We start from the raw sequence: 19,133 nt of genomic DNA, 5'->3' as shown, positions 1-19,133 counted from the left end.
TCATCCCCTACTCGGCGGTATAATCACCCTACTTACTTGATTACATTCTTGCAAACTAGTTAATACAAGCTCTTTAGAGTAATTAGAATTGAAAGCTTGCTTTGTTGTTTACATTCATCTAGTTGAGCTCTTGAGAGTAGCAAGTTTGTGTGCCTAAGTAATCATTGTAACTAGAATTGTTGGATAGGTAGCTTACAACCCTTGTAGAGCTAGAGCAAGTTTGCATTATGCTATTTGTCATACTAATCAAATTGCTCTAGTTGATTTGTAGATTTTTAAATAGGCTATTCACCCCCCCCCCTCTAGCCATACTAGGACCTTTCACCTTCTCATTGGCTAGCTTGTAGGTCCTGGGCTTTAGCACTTGGGCGACGATGTATGGTCCTTCCCATGGCGGGGTTAGCTTGTGGCGGCCCTTGTTGCTCTGCCTCAATCTCAGCACCAGGTCGTCCACCTTCAGGTCTCGGCTTCAAATGTGCCAGGCTTGATAGCATCGTAGGGCTTGCTGGTACTTGGCCGAATGTAGTAGCGCAACGTCTCGGGCTTCCTCTAGTTGGTTGAGGGCGTCTTCACGGGCAGTGCGGTTGCTTTGCTCGTTGTAGGCATGTAGTCTCGGGGAGCCATACTCCAGGTTAGTGGGGAGGATGGCCTTAGCTCCATAGACTAGGAAGAACGGTGTGAACCCCGTGGCTCGGCTCGGGGTGTTCCTCGGGCTCTAGATGACCGACGGGAGTTCGGCAAGCCATTTCTTGCCAAATTTCTTCAACCGGTTGTATATTCTCGGCTTGAGGCCTTGTAGGATCATGCTGTTAGCACGCTCTACTTGGCCCTTCGTCCTAGGGTGTCCTATGGCCGGCCAGGCCACACGGATGTGGTGGTCATCGCAGAATGTCAGGAACTTGTGGCCGGTGAACTGCGTCCCATTATCGGTGATGATGGTGTTCAGAACCCCGAACCTGTGGATGATATCAGTGAAGAACAGCACCGCTTGCTTGGACTTGATTTGATTGATCAGACGAGCCTCGATCCACTTGGAGAACTTATCGATTGCTACCAGCAAATGGGTGTAGCCCCCGAGGGCCTTCTGCAGAGGCCCAACCATGTCGAGCCCCCATACGGCGAATGGCCATGTAATGGGGATGGTTTGTAGGGCTTAGGCCGGGAGATGTGTCTGTCGTGCGTAGTACTGGCATCCCTAGTAGGAGCGTACGAGCTTGGTGGCGTCAGCAACTGCCGTTGGCCAGTAGAATCCTTGGCGGAAGGCGTTTTCGATGAGCATCCGAGGCGCTGCGTGGTGCCCGTAGGCTCCCGTGTGCAAGTCCCAAAGTAGGGCTTGGCCTGCCTCGATGGTGATGCATCGTTGGAGGACGCCAGATGGGCTTCACCTGTACAACTCGCCGTTGCTGAGGACGTACGTTTTGGCTCATCACGCGAGCTGTCGGGCTTTAGTCCTGTCTGCAGGAAGCTCTCCTCGAATGAGGCAATCAAGGAATGGGACTCGCCAGTCCGTGCCCTGGTTGGCCTCGGGAGGCTCCGTGTTGACTTCCATGACCTCGGGCTCGGCCGAAGGGGTCTCGGTGATAGATGGGGCCTCAGGCCCTATGGTGGGCTCGACCAATGGGCCCTCTTCCATCACTGAGGTGTAGTCGATGGAAGGCTTATGGAGGTCTCTAGCGAAGACGTTTGGGGGGACCGGGGCCCATGCCGATGCCATCTTTGCCTGTTCGACCATGGCTTCGTTAAATTTCCGCACGATGTGGTTGAGTTCGAGACCGTCGAACTTGTCTTCAAGGCGACGTACCAGCTTGCAGTACGCCTCCATTTTGGGGTCATGGCAGTTTGACTCCTTCATCACTTGGTCAACGACAAGCTGCGAATCGCCCCGTACGTCAAGATGCCGTACTCCAAGTTTGATGGCGATCATCAAGCCATTGACGAGGGCCTCGTATTCGGCTGCGTTGTTGGAGGCGGTGAAGTGGAGCTGAATCATGTAGCGCATATGCACTCCAAGGGGTGAGATGAAGAGCAGACCCGCGCCTGCCCCGGTCTTTATCAGGGACCCGTCAAAGTATATGGTCCAGCATTCCGCCTAGACTTGAGTAGGTGGCAGTTGGGTGTCGATCCACTCAGCCACAAAATCAGCCAAGACCTGGGATTTAATTGCTTTCCGAGACGCGAAAGACGAGGCTTCCCCCATGAGTTCGACGGCCCACTTGGCTATCCTACCCGAGGCCTTCTGGTTATGGATTATCTCCCCCAGGGGGAAGGACGACACCACGGTCACCTGGTGGGACTCGAAGTAGTGACGCAGCTTACGTCGAGCCAAGACTACGGCGTAGATCAGTTTCTAGATGTGGGGGTAGCGTGTCTTAGTCTCGGAGAGCACTTCGCTGATGAAGTAAATAGGTCGTTGGATGGGTAGGGCATGCCCTTCTTCCTACCTCTCAACCACCACGGCCACGCTGACCACCTGGGTCATTGCGGCGATGTAGAGTAAGAGGGCCTCATCCTTGGCCGGCGGTACCAGGACGGGAGGATTGGTGAGCAATGCCTTGAGCTTGGCGAGGGCTTCCTCGGCCTCAGGGGTCCAAGAAAAGCATTCGGATTTTCTCAAGAGGCGGTATAGAGGCAAGCCTTTTTGGCCAAGGCACGAGATGAAGCAGCTCAGGGCTGCAAGGCATCCCATAACCCTCTGTACTCCCTTGAGGTCTCAGATTGGTCCCATGTTGGTCACGGCCGAGACCTTCTCTGGGTTGGCCTCGATGCCGTGTTCCGAGACTATGAATCCCAAGAGCATGCCTCAGGGGACCCCGAAGACACACTTCTCGGGGTTGAGCTTGATGCCCTTCTTTCTAAGGCATCTGAAGGCTATTTCCAAGTCGCCGATGAGATCACTGGCCTTCCTAGACTTGACCATGATGTCGTCCACATCGGCCTCGACGGTCCGCCTGATGTGCTCGCCAAAGACCTAGGTCATGCACCGCTGGTATGTGGCCCCTGTATTTCTGAGGCCGAACGGCATAGTCACATAGCAGTACATGCTGAATGGTGTGATGAAAGAAGTTGCGAGTTGGTCGAATTCTTTCATCTTGATTTGATGGTAACCGGAATACACATCAAGGAAGGACAGTGTTTCACATCCCGCAGTGGAGTCAATGATTTGATCAATTCGAGGTAATGGGAAAGGGACTTTTGGACATGCTTTATTCAGACCGGTGTAGTCTACACACATTCTCCACTTCCCATTTTTCTTCTTAACTAACACAGGATTAGCTAACCACTCCGGATGGGATACTTCCTTGATGAATCCGGCCACCAAAAGTTTCTGCACCTCCTCGCCGATGGCCCTACGCTTTTTCTCATCAAATTAGTGCAGGCGCTGCCTCACCGGTCTAGAGCCGGCCTGGATGTCCAAGGCGTGCTCGGCGACCTCCCTCGGTATGCCTGGCATGTCCGAGGGACTCCACGCAAATACATCGACATTCGCGCGAAGGAAGTCGATGAGCACGGCTTCCTATTTGATGTCGAGGGTGGCACTAATCCTCAGCGCCCGGTCATCGAGGCCGATGGGGTCGACCAGGACAAGCTTGATGGCCTCCGCGGGCTTGAAAGTCCCGGCACGACGCTTGGAATCAGGCACCTCGCTGCCAAGTCAGTCGAGGTTGACGATGAGGGTCTCGGCCTCCACGAGAGCCTCGACGTACTCGATGCATTCGACGTCACAGTCGTAAGCATGCTCGTACGTGGACTCGATAGTGATGACGCCGTTGGGGCCTGGCATCTTGAGCTTGAGGTAGGTGTAGTTGGGGACCGCCATGAACTTGGCGTAGCACAGCCACCCTAGGATGGCATGGTAGGTTCCCTTGAACCCAACCACCTCGAAGGTGAGGACCTCCTTGTGGTAGTTGGAGGGAGTACCGAAGCAGATGGGCAAGTCGATGCGCCCGAGGGGTCGCGTGCGTTTCCCTGGCACGATGCCATGGAAAGGCATGGCATCACCCCAGAGCTGCGACCGGTCGAGCTCTAGGAGCTCTAGGGTGTTGGTGTAGAGGATGTTGAGGCCGCTGCCTCCGTCCATCAACACCTTGGTAAGCAGGGTGTTACCGATGATGGGGTCGACAATGAGTGGGTACTGCTCGGGGTTCGGAACATAATCGGGGTGGTCATCTTGATCAAAGGTGATCGCCTCCCGAGACCAGTTGAGGTACTGGGGAGTGGCCACCTTAACCGAGAAGACCTCCCGGCATTCCCTCTTTCACTGGCGCACCGTGAGGCACGCTGAAGGCCCACCGAAGATCATGAAGGCGTTGTGCACCTCGGGGAACCCGTCGTCCTTGTCATTGTCCCTATCGCCGGCGTCCCTCATCTTGGCATCGTTGCCAGGGAGCCCGAGCTTGGCGTAGTAATGCCGGAGCATGGTGCACTCTTCGAGGGTGTGATTTACTGGGCCCTGGTGGTAAGGGCAAGGTTTCTTAAGCATATCGTCGAAGAGCCCGGGGCCTCTAGGGCCTCGAGGATTCTTGCGCTCAGCGGTCGCGACTAGGCCAGCCTCGAGGACTTGTTGCTTCCCCTAGCGACCCTTTTTCTTCTTCTTGGGGAGGTGGGGAGCCGAGGCCTCGGGGGCCTCGTCCCTCCGCTTCCCCTTGGCTTCATTGTCGGGGAAGATGGCCCCAATGGCCTCTTCGTCCGAGGCAAAGTTGGTGGCGATGTCAAGGAGCACGGCAGCCGAGGTCGGCATGTTCCGGCCTAATTCCCAGACCAGGTCTTGGTAGGTCGTGCCAGAGAGGAAAGCCTAGACAATTTTCGAGTCACCAACGCTTGGCAACTCGGTGCAATGCTTGGAGAAGCATCGGATGAAGTCTCGGAGAGACTCGTCCGGCCCCTAGCGACAACTCTTGAGGTTCCAGGAGTTCCTAGGGCGCACGTATGTGCCCTGAAAATTCCCGATGAAGACCCTTACCAAGTTGCACCAGTTGTGGATCTAGGAAGGAGGAAGGTGTTTGAGCCAGGCTCGTGCCGAGTCTAACAGGAACAATAGAAGGTTGTAGATGATGAGCAGGTCATCATCCGCACCGCCTAGCTAACAAGCCAGGCGGTAATCGGCCAGCCAAAGTTTGGGATTGGTCTCGCCACTGTACTTCGTGAGGTTGGCTGGTTGCCAAAACCGGGCCGAGAAATGAGCAGCGCGGATAGCTCTGCTAAAGACTCGAGGGCCAGGCAGCTCAGGAGAAGGACTACGGTCCTCCCCATTGTCATAGCGGCCACCTCGATGCGGATGGTAGCCTCGGGCGGGCCCCTCATTGTCGTGGCACCGTCGCCTGCTGACCACATCATGGTCGCCTTGCGCCTCGCGTCGATCGCCGAGGCGGTCGTGCACCGAGGGGACCCTATTGACCGTCGGTGCCCGAGCGAGCTCAGGACGAACCGAGGCCTCCCTATCCTACCGAGGCGGCGCCGTGGGAAGTTTCGAGGCGCCTCCGCGCCGTCGAGAGGTGGAACTTTCGGCCTGCTGCACTGCGATAGTCTCAAGGAGGTCCTGGAGCTCGCCGCGGGCCCGTCGCCCCTCCGAGGTAGAGGGCTCGGGCATCGTCCATAGTAGCATCGCCGTTGCTGTGACGTTCTGGCTAGCGCGATGGAAAATAGGGGGTTGATCATCCCCTTCATCGTTGTTGATGCGGCAGTTGACGTCGCGAGCCCTCCGCTGGGCTGCTCCGTCATCACCGTGACCCCGCTGCTCCTGCTCGAGAGTGTCTCGGAGCTACTGCAGAAGGAGTCGGTCTGGTTCGACCTTGGCCTAAAGCTCACGGAGCTGCTCCAGGTCCAGACGTCGAAATTCCTCGGGGGCAAGGTCCTCGTTCCACGCTACCCAGGGCTCGACGTGTGGAGGTGCGGTGCCGCCCGCCCCCTCGGGGGACAGGGGGCGAGAACCTGCCCCTTCGTCCTCATCGCCCGTGCTCGGCATCCCAAGCTCGATGTGGAAGCACTCACGAGAGGGGTCATAAGTACCTTCATCATCAGAGTCAGAGTAGCCAAAGTAGTAGTTGCTCGCGGCCAGGAAGCGACATATGGCTTCAGGGTCGCGAAGCCCAGAGAAGTCCGCTCCGGCCCACGCCTCATCCTCCTCCGAGGAGTCAGCGTGGGTGTGGGTCGAGGTCATGGCGTCGAGGTCAAGGGCGAAGCGTTGGTGGCATCCTAAGGGCTCCACGTGAGTGGAAGCATAGGTGGCGGTGGCATTTCTCAACCCAAAGGGGTACAGGGATGGTGCCATCGCCGGGCTTCGCTCCGCCGAAGTCGACCCCTCAGGAGGTGGCGGGGCAAAGCTTGATGACGGAGCGTCGCTGCACGCCACCGGCGCCTTTCCCTTGTCCAGGCTCAGGCTAGACAAGTCCTCAACCAGGGACCTTGTGCCAACAGCTGGGCATAGGTTACCAGTGGAGCGCGGCGTGTCGCCCTGATCTTGCGTGGGGTCAGGGTGGTCCCGCTCGTGCCGTGCCTAGCGAGCGCGATGAGAGCGGTGGCCTAGGCGCCGCCTACGCCTAGGCTGCTGGGGCGTGATGTCGTCAACGGTCGGTAGGACTCTGGGTGAGAGGAGTACCATATCGTACTCATGTCCTAGAGACATGAACTCTAGGCTCCCAAACCAGATTATCGTGCCGAGACGCAGTGGTCGTACGGGGTCTGCCATCCGGAACTTGTTGGGATGACAAAGCTGACACGTAGTTGCACCCCTACCTGGTGCGCCAACTGTCGGTGTTTTGGACCAAGCGGGCCCTCAACCAACTAGTGAAAATATACTAGCGTGCCCCTAGTCCTGGATGGTGATGCAAAGAGACACAAGGTTTATACTGGTTCAGGCGATGGATGCCCTATGTCTAGTCTAGGAGGATCGATCTTGTATTCTTGCACGATGTTTACAAGCCCTATGTTATAGTAGGGGTTTACAAGCAGGGCGAGAGAGCGAGCTGGTCCTTAGGTCTCTGCTGTGGAGCGGTGTGGGTTGCTTGAGACTGTTGATCGTGTGTTTCGTCTGAGCGTCTATGCGTGAGTTCGTGAACCCGTGAGCTCGCGTGCTCGTCTGTCTGCCTCTATGTGTCTCGTAAGTGTTTGTCTGTGTTTTTCCCCCGCCTGTTTGTGCGTGTCTAGAAACTGGCCCCGGTCTCTCCCTTTTATAGTTGAAGGGGGGACAGGGGTGATACATGTGTTCGCTATGCGGCGTCCTATGAGCGGATGTGGCGTTTCCGATCTCTGTAGCTTGTCACTGTGGCGGCATGGTCGATGCAGCGGTCTTTTGTCCTTGATGCACTGGAGCGACGCGCCGGTCACGCCCGATCCTGTGCGACGTGGGAGCTCTAGTGATAGCTTGACGCAGGGCATGGCGGACGACGTGACGGTCGCTGTGTGTCGGCAGCGTAAAGAGCCGAGACCTAGTTGGTGCCGAGGCCGAGCCATCGTGGGGGGCTCGGCAGGCGCGAATCCTGAGGCTGCCGAGACCCTGAAGTGGATTGCTGAGGCTCGGAGGGAGCAGTTGGTCCTGTACACTGATTCCGAGGCTACAGTGACCTGGACTTGACTCCCCACGCCGCGTTGTTCTTGGAGCAAGGGTTAGGTACCACAGTGCAGTGCGGACGTCAGTCGTGGGCACAGTACCGAGCACAGCGGCCGGTAACCCCCGCCCAATCCCGTCCCGGACGGCATGGTGTTGATGCGACTCCCATTTCGTCAGTCGTTCTGTTGTGTCGAGCCGTCGTCCGGCTGACTGTCGCGGGAGTGGTTGGTCGCATTAGTTGGACTGTGACGTTCTGTCAGGGAAGTCGGTCGAGGCGGAGGCGACTGGGGTTGTTGCCGAGCCGGCCTCGAGCGAGGCGGCGAATCGGCAACTCGTCCGATGCCTTACGTGTGAGGCCTCGAGCGAGACGGAGAATTGGTACCCCGTCCGAGGCCTTTCGTGCGAGGCCTCGAGCGAGACGGAGAATCGGTTCCCCGTCCGAAGCCTTACGTGCGAGGCCTCCGAGCGAGACGGAGAATCGGTTCCCCGTCCGAGGCCTTACGTGCGAGGCGGAGAATCGGTAGCCTCGGACAAGGTGGGGGTTAGCCAGTAGTTGTCTCTTGGCTTTGATTTTGACAGGGTCTAAGCGATTTTTTCGGTTTTTGCTTAGGGGACCCCTTTTTATGGTACCCTGACACCCACCTATTAAAAATACCACTACATGTCTAAAAACTATCATATTCTATTCATCCATAAGAAGAATATTCCGGAACGTAACCATTATTTTTTTAGTTTCTAGAATAATGAAGTAGGGGTAAACGTGTAATTTGATATCTACATTAATCTTATCTCAAAAATTGAGATTTATATTCTTTCTGAGACTGAGGAAGTAGGTCCTTGACAAAAGTTTTTGGCAGAAAATGGTGTGTGAGGACAAGTGTTTTAAAAAAAACGTGAACGCAGCTTAACATGCGTAAATTCCGAAACAGAGTCCATCCACGTATAGCATTCCTAACAGGCTCATAATAACTGAGCTATTTCACAAAAATATGTCCATAACTATCAAAGTTTGGAGGCTCTTTGTAACATAGAAATTTCACATAAATCAGTTTACTTTTTTTTATAGAAAAAATGCAAAAAGAAAAAGGTCTCGCATTCTAAAGAAAGACATTAGCTTGTCTTTCCATTCAATAAATCAGAGATTAAACTATGGTGCTAACAATGTTCGTCTCAACTAAGTCTTCTTTGAAATATGGTGAAAAAAACTAGACATGCCGAGGCGAGACAATCTTCGAACATTGTTATAAGAATAAGACTTTCTCACATAGATCGATAAAATCTCTGAACCTATATCTCATCGTACACAACGATACCATAGTTCATGTGAAAACAATCATGGTCTGAGTCTCTGAGATGGGTTCTGGACCTGTGATTTGACGTGGAATAGACGAGAGAATTTACATGAGAGCTGCTAGAGCCACCTAACGAACTCAGGTAAAGACTCATTCGCAAATTCTTTCATGAATATTGTGTTTCTCCTGTAAATAAAATAAGTTAATTCTGATAAATTCTTATATGATTCTTATGAAATCCCTTTGTTCTAAATGGATCCTAAATTAGGAAAATTCTCTTCGGATGAACAAGTCAGGCCATGATACAAACTCTGAACATCACGGAGAGCAGCAGAAACCACTGCGCTTTTTTCCCTCTCGCGAAAACGACAGGCACCGCACTACAAGCACAGGCCGATGTACACTGTCAGTCAGATCAGATCAGGAAACGTATCCACGCGAAGTGCCCGGAGATCGGAGTGGCTTCAGGCTGTCCAATCGCTTGGCGCGGCGAAAAGAACACGGATCGTGCTGCGCCTCAGCGGCTGGTGTCACCGATTTTTGAAGCATTTTCGTGTGGTCGCCTACCCGTGCCTCACACTCACAGTTCTGCCTTGTCACCCTCGCCTGCCGTTTCTTTATGGCTTTTTGCGTTGACTTTGCGGCGGGATGAGTGGCAGTTGCCCGCATCCGCCAACCCAACCTTCAGCACAGGTCAACTGCTGGGACGCGGGCCCGTGTCTCGAGCTCTGGCTCCTCGCAAAGGCAGCGCCGGTTCCCTTTCGGCGAGATGAGCCCGTTTAAAATGGTTTTGACTTTGCGGAGCGCTGGGGCAGCGACCTTGGTGCGTGGGTGCGCACTGCGCAGATTGTGTTGCACTGATTCTGTGGTGTTACACCGTAAATCATCTATTAAAATATGTTATGAGCATTATGTTTATGTGTTAATACATGTAATAAAGTATGTAGATCAATTTCCGTAACTCAAAATGATCGACTAAAATGTAAAACGAAAGTTGATTCGATAGTTATGTTATATCACTTAGAGTTTAAAACCAATTTTTATTAAACAAAAATGCTATAGAACATATATGTGATACTTAAATAAAGTTAAAACAAGGTGGAACTCAACATATAAAATGCTTGACACTTGCATTGAGTATAGGTCTGCATTTGGTTATTATGCTCAAGTAGACCAGAACTTTGCATGGAAACCTACAAAATCTGAATGGAACATGTATGAGAAGATTAGGCTAATTCTAGGAGAGATGGCTGGAGCAACCACTGCATTTTCAGGATCAGTTTACCCTACTGCTAATGTCTTCTACCCTTATATTTTGAAAGTCAAACTTGCATTGTTAAAGGCAAAAAAATTTGAGGACCCTTATTTGAAGAAAATAGGTGCTGCAATGTTAGCCAAATTTGATAAATATTGGAAAGAGAAGAACAATGTAATGGTTATTGCTACAATCCTTGACCCTAGGTTCAAAATGAGATATATTGAGTTCTATTTTAGTCAGCTTTATTACTCCTCAAGGTGTGAACAAGAGGTTGCTGATATAAAAAAAGAGTTAGAAGAGCTGTACAAGAAGCATGAGTTGGAGCAACGCCGAAAAATGGGTGGCAGTAGCAGCTCATCAACCACTCAATCAGCCTCATCATCAAAGGAAACAACCAGCTCAGTGGCTTGTCTTGTTTCAAGTGATTTTCAGTCCTTTCTAGAGTCAAGTGCTTCAGAAACTTCAAAATCTGAGTTACTTATCTACCTAGATGAAGCAAACCATCCTTTACATGATAAGAATTTTAACTTACTTCACTATTGGAAGGTGAATGCTCTTAGATTTCCTGTTGTGTCTAGTATGGCAAAGAAGTTCTTAGCTATCCCAGCTAGCAGCGTATCATCAGAGTCCACTTTCAGTTGTGGAGGCAGAATTCTTGATGACTATAGGAGTTCTTTGAAGCCAACGATAGTTCAAGCACTAGTTTGTGCATCTAGTTGGATACGAGGTTCTAAAAGTCCTCCTATTATTCTGGTATGTCTCTTTAGTCTATTTTTCAACTCCATTTTCTCCAAAGTTTGTGTATGTAAATATGTAATGCTTAATTCTTTTACTGTTTTTACAGGGAGAAGATGGTGATGATGGTGACATTGAGAGTGTGGAGCTTCCCAGCAGTGTGGTGGAAAGCAACTAGTAAGTCTATTTTAGAATATCTAGTAGTGTGGTGGAAATCATATTTATATATTTGTTCTCACTTGATGTGTTGTTCACATACAGATTGAAAGCATCTAGGTCCCTAGTTGGATTTCGGTGATTAATGTCAATACAAGATTACTATGACTAATGTGTGTTTTGCAGAGGCAATTAAGTTATGTCATGGTAATGGAGATCGATTGGGCAATCGAGGTTGTCATGCCCCTACGATGGAAATCGTTTCGGTTTTCAAAGGATGGACGACAAGGTTAAGGATGACTAGTTCTAAGTGTCGATTAAAGTTGGAGTGACACTTAGAGTAGTTTAGGACTTTGTTTTTCCTTTGGCCGTACTATAAAGGGGGGTATGAACGGGTAGCTTGACCTAGTTGAGTCTAGTGAGTTAGGTGTGGTGCACACTTGTTAAAACTAGCTCTAGGTAGCTCCTATGAATGCCTAAGATCTTTTGGAGCAAACTTCATTCATATATGATCGAGAGTTGGAAGTGAATGGAGGGTCAAATGCTGACCGGACGTTGGCTCCGGTGTGACCGGACGCTGGCCGCAGGGTCCGGTCAGTTCATTTGATCAGCAGACTGCGTTCGGTGCGACCGGACGCTGGAGAGGTCAAGTGACCGGACGCTGAGAGGCAGCGTTCGGTCGACTCCAGTAAGGTTCCTATGAAGGGAATCTATGACCGGACGTGTCCGGTCAGTACTGACCGGACCCTGAGGGTTCAGCGTCCGGTCGAGTCCAGTAAGCATCTAGTGAGGGTTTCATGCGACCGAACGCGTTCGGTCAGTGGTGACCGGACCCTGCTAGTGTCCGGTCAACACATTTCCACTGGTTCACGGGTAGAACTGATCGGAGCATCCGGTCAACACGACCGGAGCGTCCGGTCACCCCGCAGAAGCTCATAACGGTTCGTTTTTCAGTCTGCCTTATAAATAGAAGCTCCACTCGTGTGTGGAGTTACTTTTGCTCATTCCAACAGCTGAGAAACACGTTTGTGAGTGCCAAGAAGAGCAAGGTCCTAGTGAGGTGATTGATATTTGAGAATCCAAGAGAGTAGCCTCATTAGTGAATCAAGAGTAGCAAAGTGTGCATCCATCTTCTCATTAGGCTTCGCGTGGTCAAGTGAGAGTTCGTGCTTGTTATTCTTGGTGATCGCCATCACCTAGATGGCTTGGTGGTGATTGAGAGCTTGGTGATCACCGGCGGAGCTTGTGGGTGACCTAACTCAAGTTGTGAGCGGCTTTGGGTGATTCGCCGCGATGGAGTGTCGAAGAATCAACCCGTAGAGAGCACTTGATCCTTGCGCGGATCAAGGGGGAGCTACACCCTTGTGCGGATGCTCCAACAAGGACTAGTGGGGAGTGGTGACTCTCCAATACCTCGGCAAAACATCGCCGCGTTCCTTTCTCTCTCTATTTACTTTGAGCATTTACTTTGAGTATTTACTTTGAGCAATTCAATACTTGTTTTTACATCCATAGAATTGCATGCTAGAGTAAGTTTGGAACATAGGTTGCAAGTTCGTTGTGCGTTAGTTTGATAGAAACACTTTTCTAGGCACAATGGGTTAATTAGGCTATCCGTAGGATTTGATTATTGCAAGAGAATTTAGAATTAGCCCAATTCACCCCCCCCTCTTGGGCATCTTGATCCTTTCAATTGGTATCGGAGCCTCGTGCTCATGTTTTAAGCTTAATCGCTTTGAGCAAGATGTCTCATGGGGATGGATCTCTTCCTATCTTTGAGGGAGATGACTTTCCATATTGGAAAATCCGCATGGAGGCGTACTTAGAAGCTCTAGACATTGGTATTCTTAGAGCCGCATCTCAAGGCTTCCCAAAACCTCGGGATGCTACTAACCTACAAGGCGATGAGGTTAACTATGAAAAATGGAATGCAAAGGCTCGAAACACCATCTTTAGAGGCCTTTGCAAAGATGTGTTCAACCGTGTAAGGAACCACAAAGACGTCCATGCACTATGGTCGGATGTTTGTGTGCTCCATGAGGGAACCAAGAGTGAGCATGAGGAACGCTATCATCTAGTAATCAAAAAGCTAAATTCATTTGAGATGTTTCCCAAAGAAAGTGCTAATGAGATGTACTCTCGTTTAAATGTTCTTGTAGAGGAAGTCAATGGGCTTGGACTTACTCAAATGTCACTATCCGACGTTGTGAGAAAAATCTTGAGTGTCCTCCCCATTGACAAATATGGGCACGTTGTGACCGTGCTATATCAAGGTGATCTTTCTGCCGCTACACCAACACAAATCTTGGGAAAGATCAATGCTCATGAGATGTACATGCACATTACGCCACAAGATGGCTCATCCTCTACAAAGAAGAAAGAGAAGGATTTAGCATTCAAAGCTAGCCAAGATAAGGGCAAAGCAAGACTTGAGTATGAGAGCTCAAGTGATGAAGATGATGAAGAAAGTCTTGCTCTCATGGTGAGGAAGACCACCAAGATGCTAAAGAAGCTAAACAAGAGTGGCATCTAGTTTGACGACAAGAAGAAGAAGTTCTTCACTAGCTCAAGAAGAAAGCCAATCTCCGAGATGGATTGCTACAATTGTGGCGAACTTGGCCATCTAGCTCATCAATGCACAAAGCCCAAGAAAGACAAGTTCAAGAACAAGGGCAAGAAAGATGACTCAAGCAATGAAGATGAAGATGAGAAGAAAAAAAATAAGCCATACAAGAAGAGAGATGGCAAAAGGAGGGACTTCTACAAGAAGAAGAAGGGTGGAAAGGCCTACATTGTTGGTGATTGGCTCACGGATATTGATTCATCAAGTGGATCATCCGATGATGATAGTGACAATGAGAAGGTGGCCGCCATTGCTATTGATCGTGCATCTTCACCGCCACCATCGCCATCATCCTCTACACACCTATGCCTTATGGCCAAGGGTGAACGCAAGGTAACTAAGAATGATGATAGTAGTGATAATGAGCAAGCTAGTGATGATGATAGCGATAGCGATGATGATGATTCACCTATATATGATGATCTTGTAAAAATACTAAGAAAATATACTAAGATCATTAGAAAGAGTAGAGCTACAAATGAAAAGCTTGATGCTAAAAATGATTCACTTTTAGCAAAATATGACACATTGGAAAAGGCCAATGATGAGCTTAGAGAAACTAATGATGCTATATCATCCAAACTCAAGGAGCTCAAATCTTCTAAGAAAGAGCTTAAAGATAAACATGATAAACTTGAGTGGATGCACAATGAGCTCATCACTAGCCACAACAAGCTAAAAGATGAATACACTATTCTCAACATGATGCTACTAACCATGTTGTTAAGATTGATATAGCTACATCATGTGATGATTTAATTGATGTGAGCATTGAGCAAGGAACTAGTGGCAAAGGCAAGAAAGTGGTTGAGTGCAATGACTATGATGAATATGTCAAGCTCAAGAATGCAAATGAAAAACTCATGAAAGATCTTGAAGAGATGAAAAGCCACAACACCATTGGGCTAGAAATTCTTGATCATGATGAAGAGTTGATCCTTGAGAATGAAAAGCTCAAAGAAGAGAATAAGAAGCTCAAGGAAGAGAACAAGAAGCTCAAGATGGAGAAAGAACATCTCAAGATTGGGTTGAGCAAGTTTGCTAGAGGCAAGCATCTCCAAAGTGAGCTACTCATGAACACCATCATGAAGATGGATAGAAGTGGCATTGGATATGTGGCAAGTATAGAGAAGAAGAAGGCTCAAGTTCAACAACAACAATCAAAGCCAAAGCCAAAGCCAAAGAGATGTTTTGTGTGTGGACAAGAAGGCCACTTTGCTCATGAGTGTCAAACTCCACCTCCACAACCCTTGCCCAAGCATACTAGACCCTTTGCTTTTATTGCTCACTACATGCTTAGAAAAGATTCTAGTGGAAAGATGAAAGTCATGTTCTTAGGACCCCCCAACAAGAGTAGGCCTAAGAAGATTTGGGTGGCTAAATCACTTGTTGAGAAGGTGAAGGGCCCTCAACAAGTTTGGATTCCTAAAGCTTAAATCTCTTGTGTGTAGGTGAACTACAAGACCAGTGGAAGTCATTGGGTTATTGATAGTAGTTGCACTCAACATATGACCAGTGATCCTCGTATGTTCACCTCACTTGATGAAGAGGTAGATGGACAAGAGAAAATAACATTTGGAGATAATTCAAAGGGCAAGGTTAAAGGATTGGGCAAAGTGGCAATATTAAATGATCATTCCATCTCCAATGTGCTCTATGTTGCTTCATTGAGCTTCAACTTGCTATCCGTTGGGCAATTGTGTTATCTTGGCTTCCAATGCTTGTTCACCGAGAAGGAGGTTGTTGTATCCAAGGTAGATGACAATCAAGTGATATTCAATGGATTTAGATACAACAACTTATATCTAGTTGACTTCACCTCCAAAGATGCAAATTTGAAGACTTGCCTATTCACCAAAATAACACTTGGGTGGCTATGGTATAGAAGACTTGCTCATGTTGGGATGAGCTCACTCAAGAAGCTTATAAAGAATGATTTGGTGAGAGGGTTGAAGGATGTGAAGTTTGAGAAGGACAAGCTTTGTAGTGCATGTCAAGCCAGCAAGCAAGTTGCAAACACTCATCCAACCAAAGCTTTCATGTCAACCACAAGAGTGCTAGAACTCCTACACATGGATTTATTTGGACCAACAACATACAAGAGTTTGGAAGGAAATCTCTATTGTCTTGTGATTGTGGATGACTATTTAAGGTATACATGGGTGTTCTTCCTTCATGACAAATCCAAAGTTGCATCTTGCTTCAAGAAGTTTGCCAAGAGAGCTCAAAATAAATTTGAAGTGAAGCTCAAGAAGATTAGAAGTGACAATGGCAAAGAATTTGACAACACAAACATTGAAGCCTATTGTGATGAAGTTGGAATCAAACATGAAGTCTCTACAACTTATACTCCTCAACAAAATGGTGTAGTTGAGAGGAAGAACCAGACTTTGATCACTCTTGCAAGGACAATGCTAGATGAGTACAACACCCCCGAAGCTCTATGGGCGGAAGTAATCAACACCGCTTGTTATGCATCCAACCGCCTATTCCTTCAAAAGTTCCTTGGCAAGACACCTTATGAGTTGCTCAATGGGAAGAAGCCGGACGTCTCATTCTTTAGGGTGTTTGGTTGCAAATGCTACATCTACAAGAAGCGGCAACACCTAGGGAAGTTCTAAAGATGTTGTGATATAGGTTTTCTTGTTGGTTACTCATTGAAGTCCAAAGCATATAGAGTATTCAATCATGCCACCAGCTTGGTTGAAGAAACATAAGATGTGGAATTTGATGAATCTAACGGCTCCCAAGGAGCACATGAGAATCTTGATGATGTAGGTGATGAACCATTAAGGGAGGCTATGAAGAATATTCCGATGAAAGACATCAAGCCAAAAGATGATGAAGATGATGTACAAGTCATTAACCAGCCCTCTTCATGAAGTGTGCCACAAGATGGTGAAAAAGATGGGAGAGTAGAAAATGAAGATACTCATATCTCCCATGAGCAAATGGTGGTACAAGCACAAGATGTTGATGCTCCATAACCTCCTCCTCAAGTGGTCAATAGAAGAAATACACCTCTCCTACAAGATCGTCCACAAGATCTCATCATAGGGAGTCCATCAAAGGGTGTAATGACTCGATCTTAAAAACTTACTTCATTTATTGCTCATCACTCTTTTGTCTCTTGCTATGAGCCTACCAAGGTAGAAGAAGCTCTTAAAGATCCGGATTGGATCAATGCCATGCATGAAGAGTTGAACAACTTCACTCGCAATAAAGTTTGGACTCTTGAAGAGCGACCAAAAGGTACAAGAGTCATTGGAACAAAGTGGGTGTTCCGCAACAAGTAAGATGATCAAGGTGTTGTTGTGAGGAACAAGGCAAGACTAGTTGCAAAGGGGTTCTCTCAAGTTGAAGGTTTGGATTTTGAAGAGACCTTTGCACCAGTTGTAAGATTAGAAGCCATCCGTATCCTTCTTGCATATGCATCACATCATGAAATGAAACTATATCAAATGGATGTAAAAAGTGCATTTTTAAATGACTTTATTAATGAACTAGTCTATGTTGATCAACCTCCTGGGTTTGAAGACCCTAGATATCCTAATCATGTTTATAGGTTGTCCAAGGCACTATATGGGCTTAAGCAAGCCCCAAGAGCTTGGTATGAGCGCCTTCGGGACTTCCTCATTTAGAAGGGCTTCACCATTGGGAAGGTCAACACCACACTATTCACCAAGAAGCTTGATGGGCATATCTTCATTTGTCAAGTATATGTTATAGTGATATCATCTTTGGATCATCAAATGAAGACTCATGCAAAGAATTTGGTGAATTGATGTCGAAGGAGTTCGAGATGTCAATGATTGGTGAGCTTACATTCTTTCTTGGTTTTCAAGTCAAGCAAATGAAAGAAGGCATCTTCATCTCTCAAGAGAAATACACAAAAGATCTTCTCAAAAGATTCAAGATGGATGAATGTAAGCCAATCAAGACACCAATGCCTACCAATGGACATCTTGACCTAGATGAGGGAGGTAACCCGATTGATTAAACTCTCTACTGTTCAATGATTGGTAGCTTGTTATATTTAACCGCATCTAGGCCCGACATCATGTTTAGTGTGTGTATGTGTGCTAGATTTCAAGCTAGTCCTAAGGAAACATATTTAATTGCCGTAAAAAGAATCCTTAGGTATCTTAAGCACACACCAAGCATTGGCCTTTGGTATCCCAAAGGAGCTTTATTTGAATTAATTGGCTATTCCGATTCGGATTACGCTGGATGCAAAGTTGATAGAAAGAGCACATCCGGAGGGTGCCATTTGCTTGGTAGATCACTTGTGTCTTGGTCCTCCAAGAAACAAAATAGTGTGGCTTTGTCCACCGTCTAAGCAGAATACATTGCCATGGGTGCTTATTGTGCACAAATTTTATACATGAAACAAACTTTGCTAGACTATGGTGTAGTTCTAGAAAAAGTACCTCTTTTGTACGATAATGAAAGTGCGGTAAAACTTGCTAATAATCCGGTTCAACACTCTCGCACCAAGCATATAGATATCCGCCATCACTTTCTAAGAGATCATGTTGCTAAAAATGATATATCACTAGAAGGTATAAGATTCGAAGATCAATTAGCGGATATCTTCACTAAACTGCTAGATGAGGCTACATTTTGTAGATTGCGGAATGAGCTCAATGTACTTGACTTTAGCAACTTCACTAAAAATTGAGCTTGTGTTGTCCCTTGCATTCATTGTAATGTACAACATGTTTAATCTTTGGCAATGCATATAGGGCTTGTCTAACATGGTTAAGATAACCGCCGAAAAGCATGTGAAGAAGCTTAACCTTGGATCAAACTTGACAAGCAACTAGATTTACTTACAAGTATTGCATATGCATGAATGTTGTTTTGTCGTTTTGTTCCATTTGCCCTCTTATTGCCTATTTTCTTAAAAAGAATTATAGCCTAAGGCAAGATATTTTGAAAAATATGAGGGCTTGAGAGAGGTCACTCACATCAGTCCCAATTGACGTTTATTTGGATCTTATTCAAGTTGGGACTTGATTGGGAATAGGCAGCACGAAGGAACTTTGAAGATTTGCTAGAAAAGGTGCACCGGACGCTGCACCGGACGCTGCTGTCCAGCGTCCGGTCAGTTCACACGAGGTGAACTGCTACTGAAGGAGTGATCGGACGCTGCGTTTGTGCGTCCGGTCAGGAAGGGATCCAGCATCCGGTCGATTGAAGGACAAACAGGCTGTACTGACCGGACCCTGCCTCCGTCCGGTCATGGACCACCGGACGCGTCTGGTCGCGATTCCAGAGGAATTGGACCTCTCTAGAATCGATCGGACGCTGAGTGGTAGCATCCGGTCGCTACCACTGGAGCGTCCGGTCAGTGGATCCCACGTGGCTTCAGGACTCTTTTCCGTTTCCTTTCTTGTCAAGTTGGGGAACCTATTTAACCGCAACCACCGTACTCTTTTGCCCTGCATCTCGCTATGACCAAGCCGAGCCCTAGCTAGCACCGCCGCTCCTGCGCCCAAGCTCACCGCGCCGCCATAGCCG

At 48.3% G+C, this 19,133-nt stretch overlaps 1 protein-coding gene across 1 annotated transcript; it reads left to right on the top strand.

The window, feature by feature from the left end:
- Positions 1 to 5,632: 5,632 nt before the first annotated feature.
- LOC136549190 (zinc finger BED domain-containing protein RICESLEEPER 2-like) lies at positions 5,633 to 11,009 on the top strand. Its single transcript, XM_066540457.1, has 3 exons — positions 5,633 to 5,886; positions 9,982 to 10,849; positions 10,941 to 11,009. The coding sequence occupies exons 1-3, from the start codon at positions 5,633 to 5,635 to the stop codon at positions 11,007 to 11,009; spliced, it is 1,191 nt and encodes a 396-aa protein (XP_066396554.1).
- The last annotated feature ends 8,124 nt before the right edge of the window (positions 11,010 to 19,133 follow it).

Source organism: Miscanthus floridulus, chromosome 4, assembly GCF_019320115.1.
Source record: "Miscanthus floridulus cultivar M001 chromosome 4, ASM1932011v1, whole genome shotgun sequence".
NCBI classification, from domain to species: Eukaryota; Viridiplantae; Streptophyta; class Magnoliopsida; order Poales; family Poaceae; genus Miscanthus; species Miscanthus floridulus.
The sequence above is the reverse complement of the archived record's forward strand: the minus strand, read 5'-3'. Positions and strand labels throughout refer to the sequence as shown.

Excerpts from the sequence above, each read along its gene's own strand:
- LOC136549190 (XM_066540457.1), top strand. The coding sequence starts at position 5,633 with ATGGAAAATAGGGGGTTGATCATCCCCTTCATCGTTGTTGATGCGGCA. Across the intron at positions 5,887-9,981 it reads CCAGGGCTCGACGTGTGGAG|GTCTGCATTTGGTTATTATG; the intron begins GTGCGGTGCCGC and ends CATTGAGTATAG. Across the intron at positions 10,850-10,940 it reads AAAGTCCTCCTATTATTCTG|GGAGAAGATGGTGATGATGG; the intron begins GTATGTCTCTTT and ends CTGTTTTTACAG.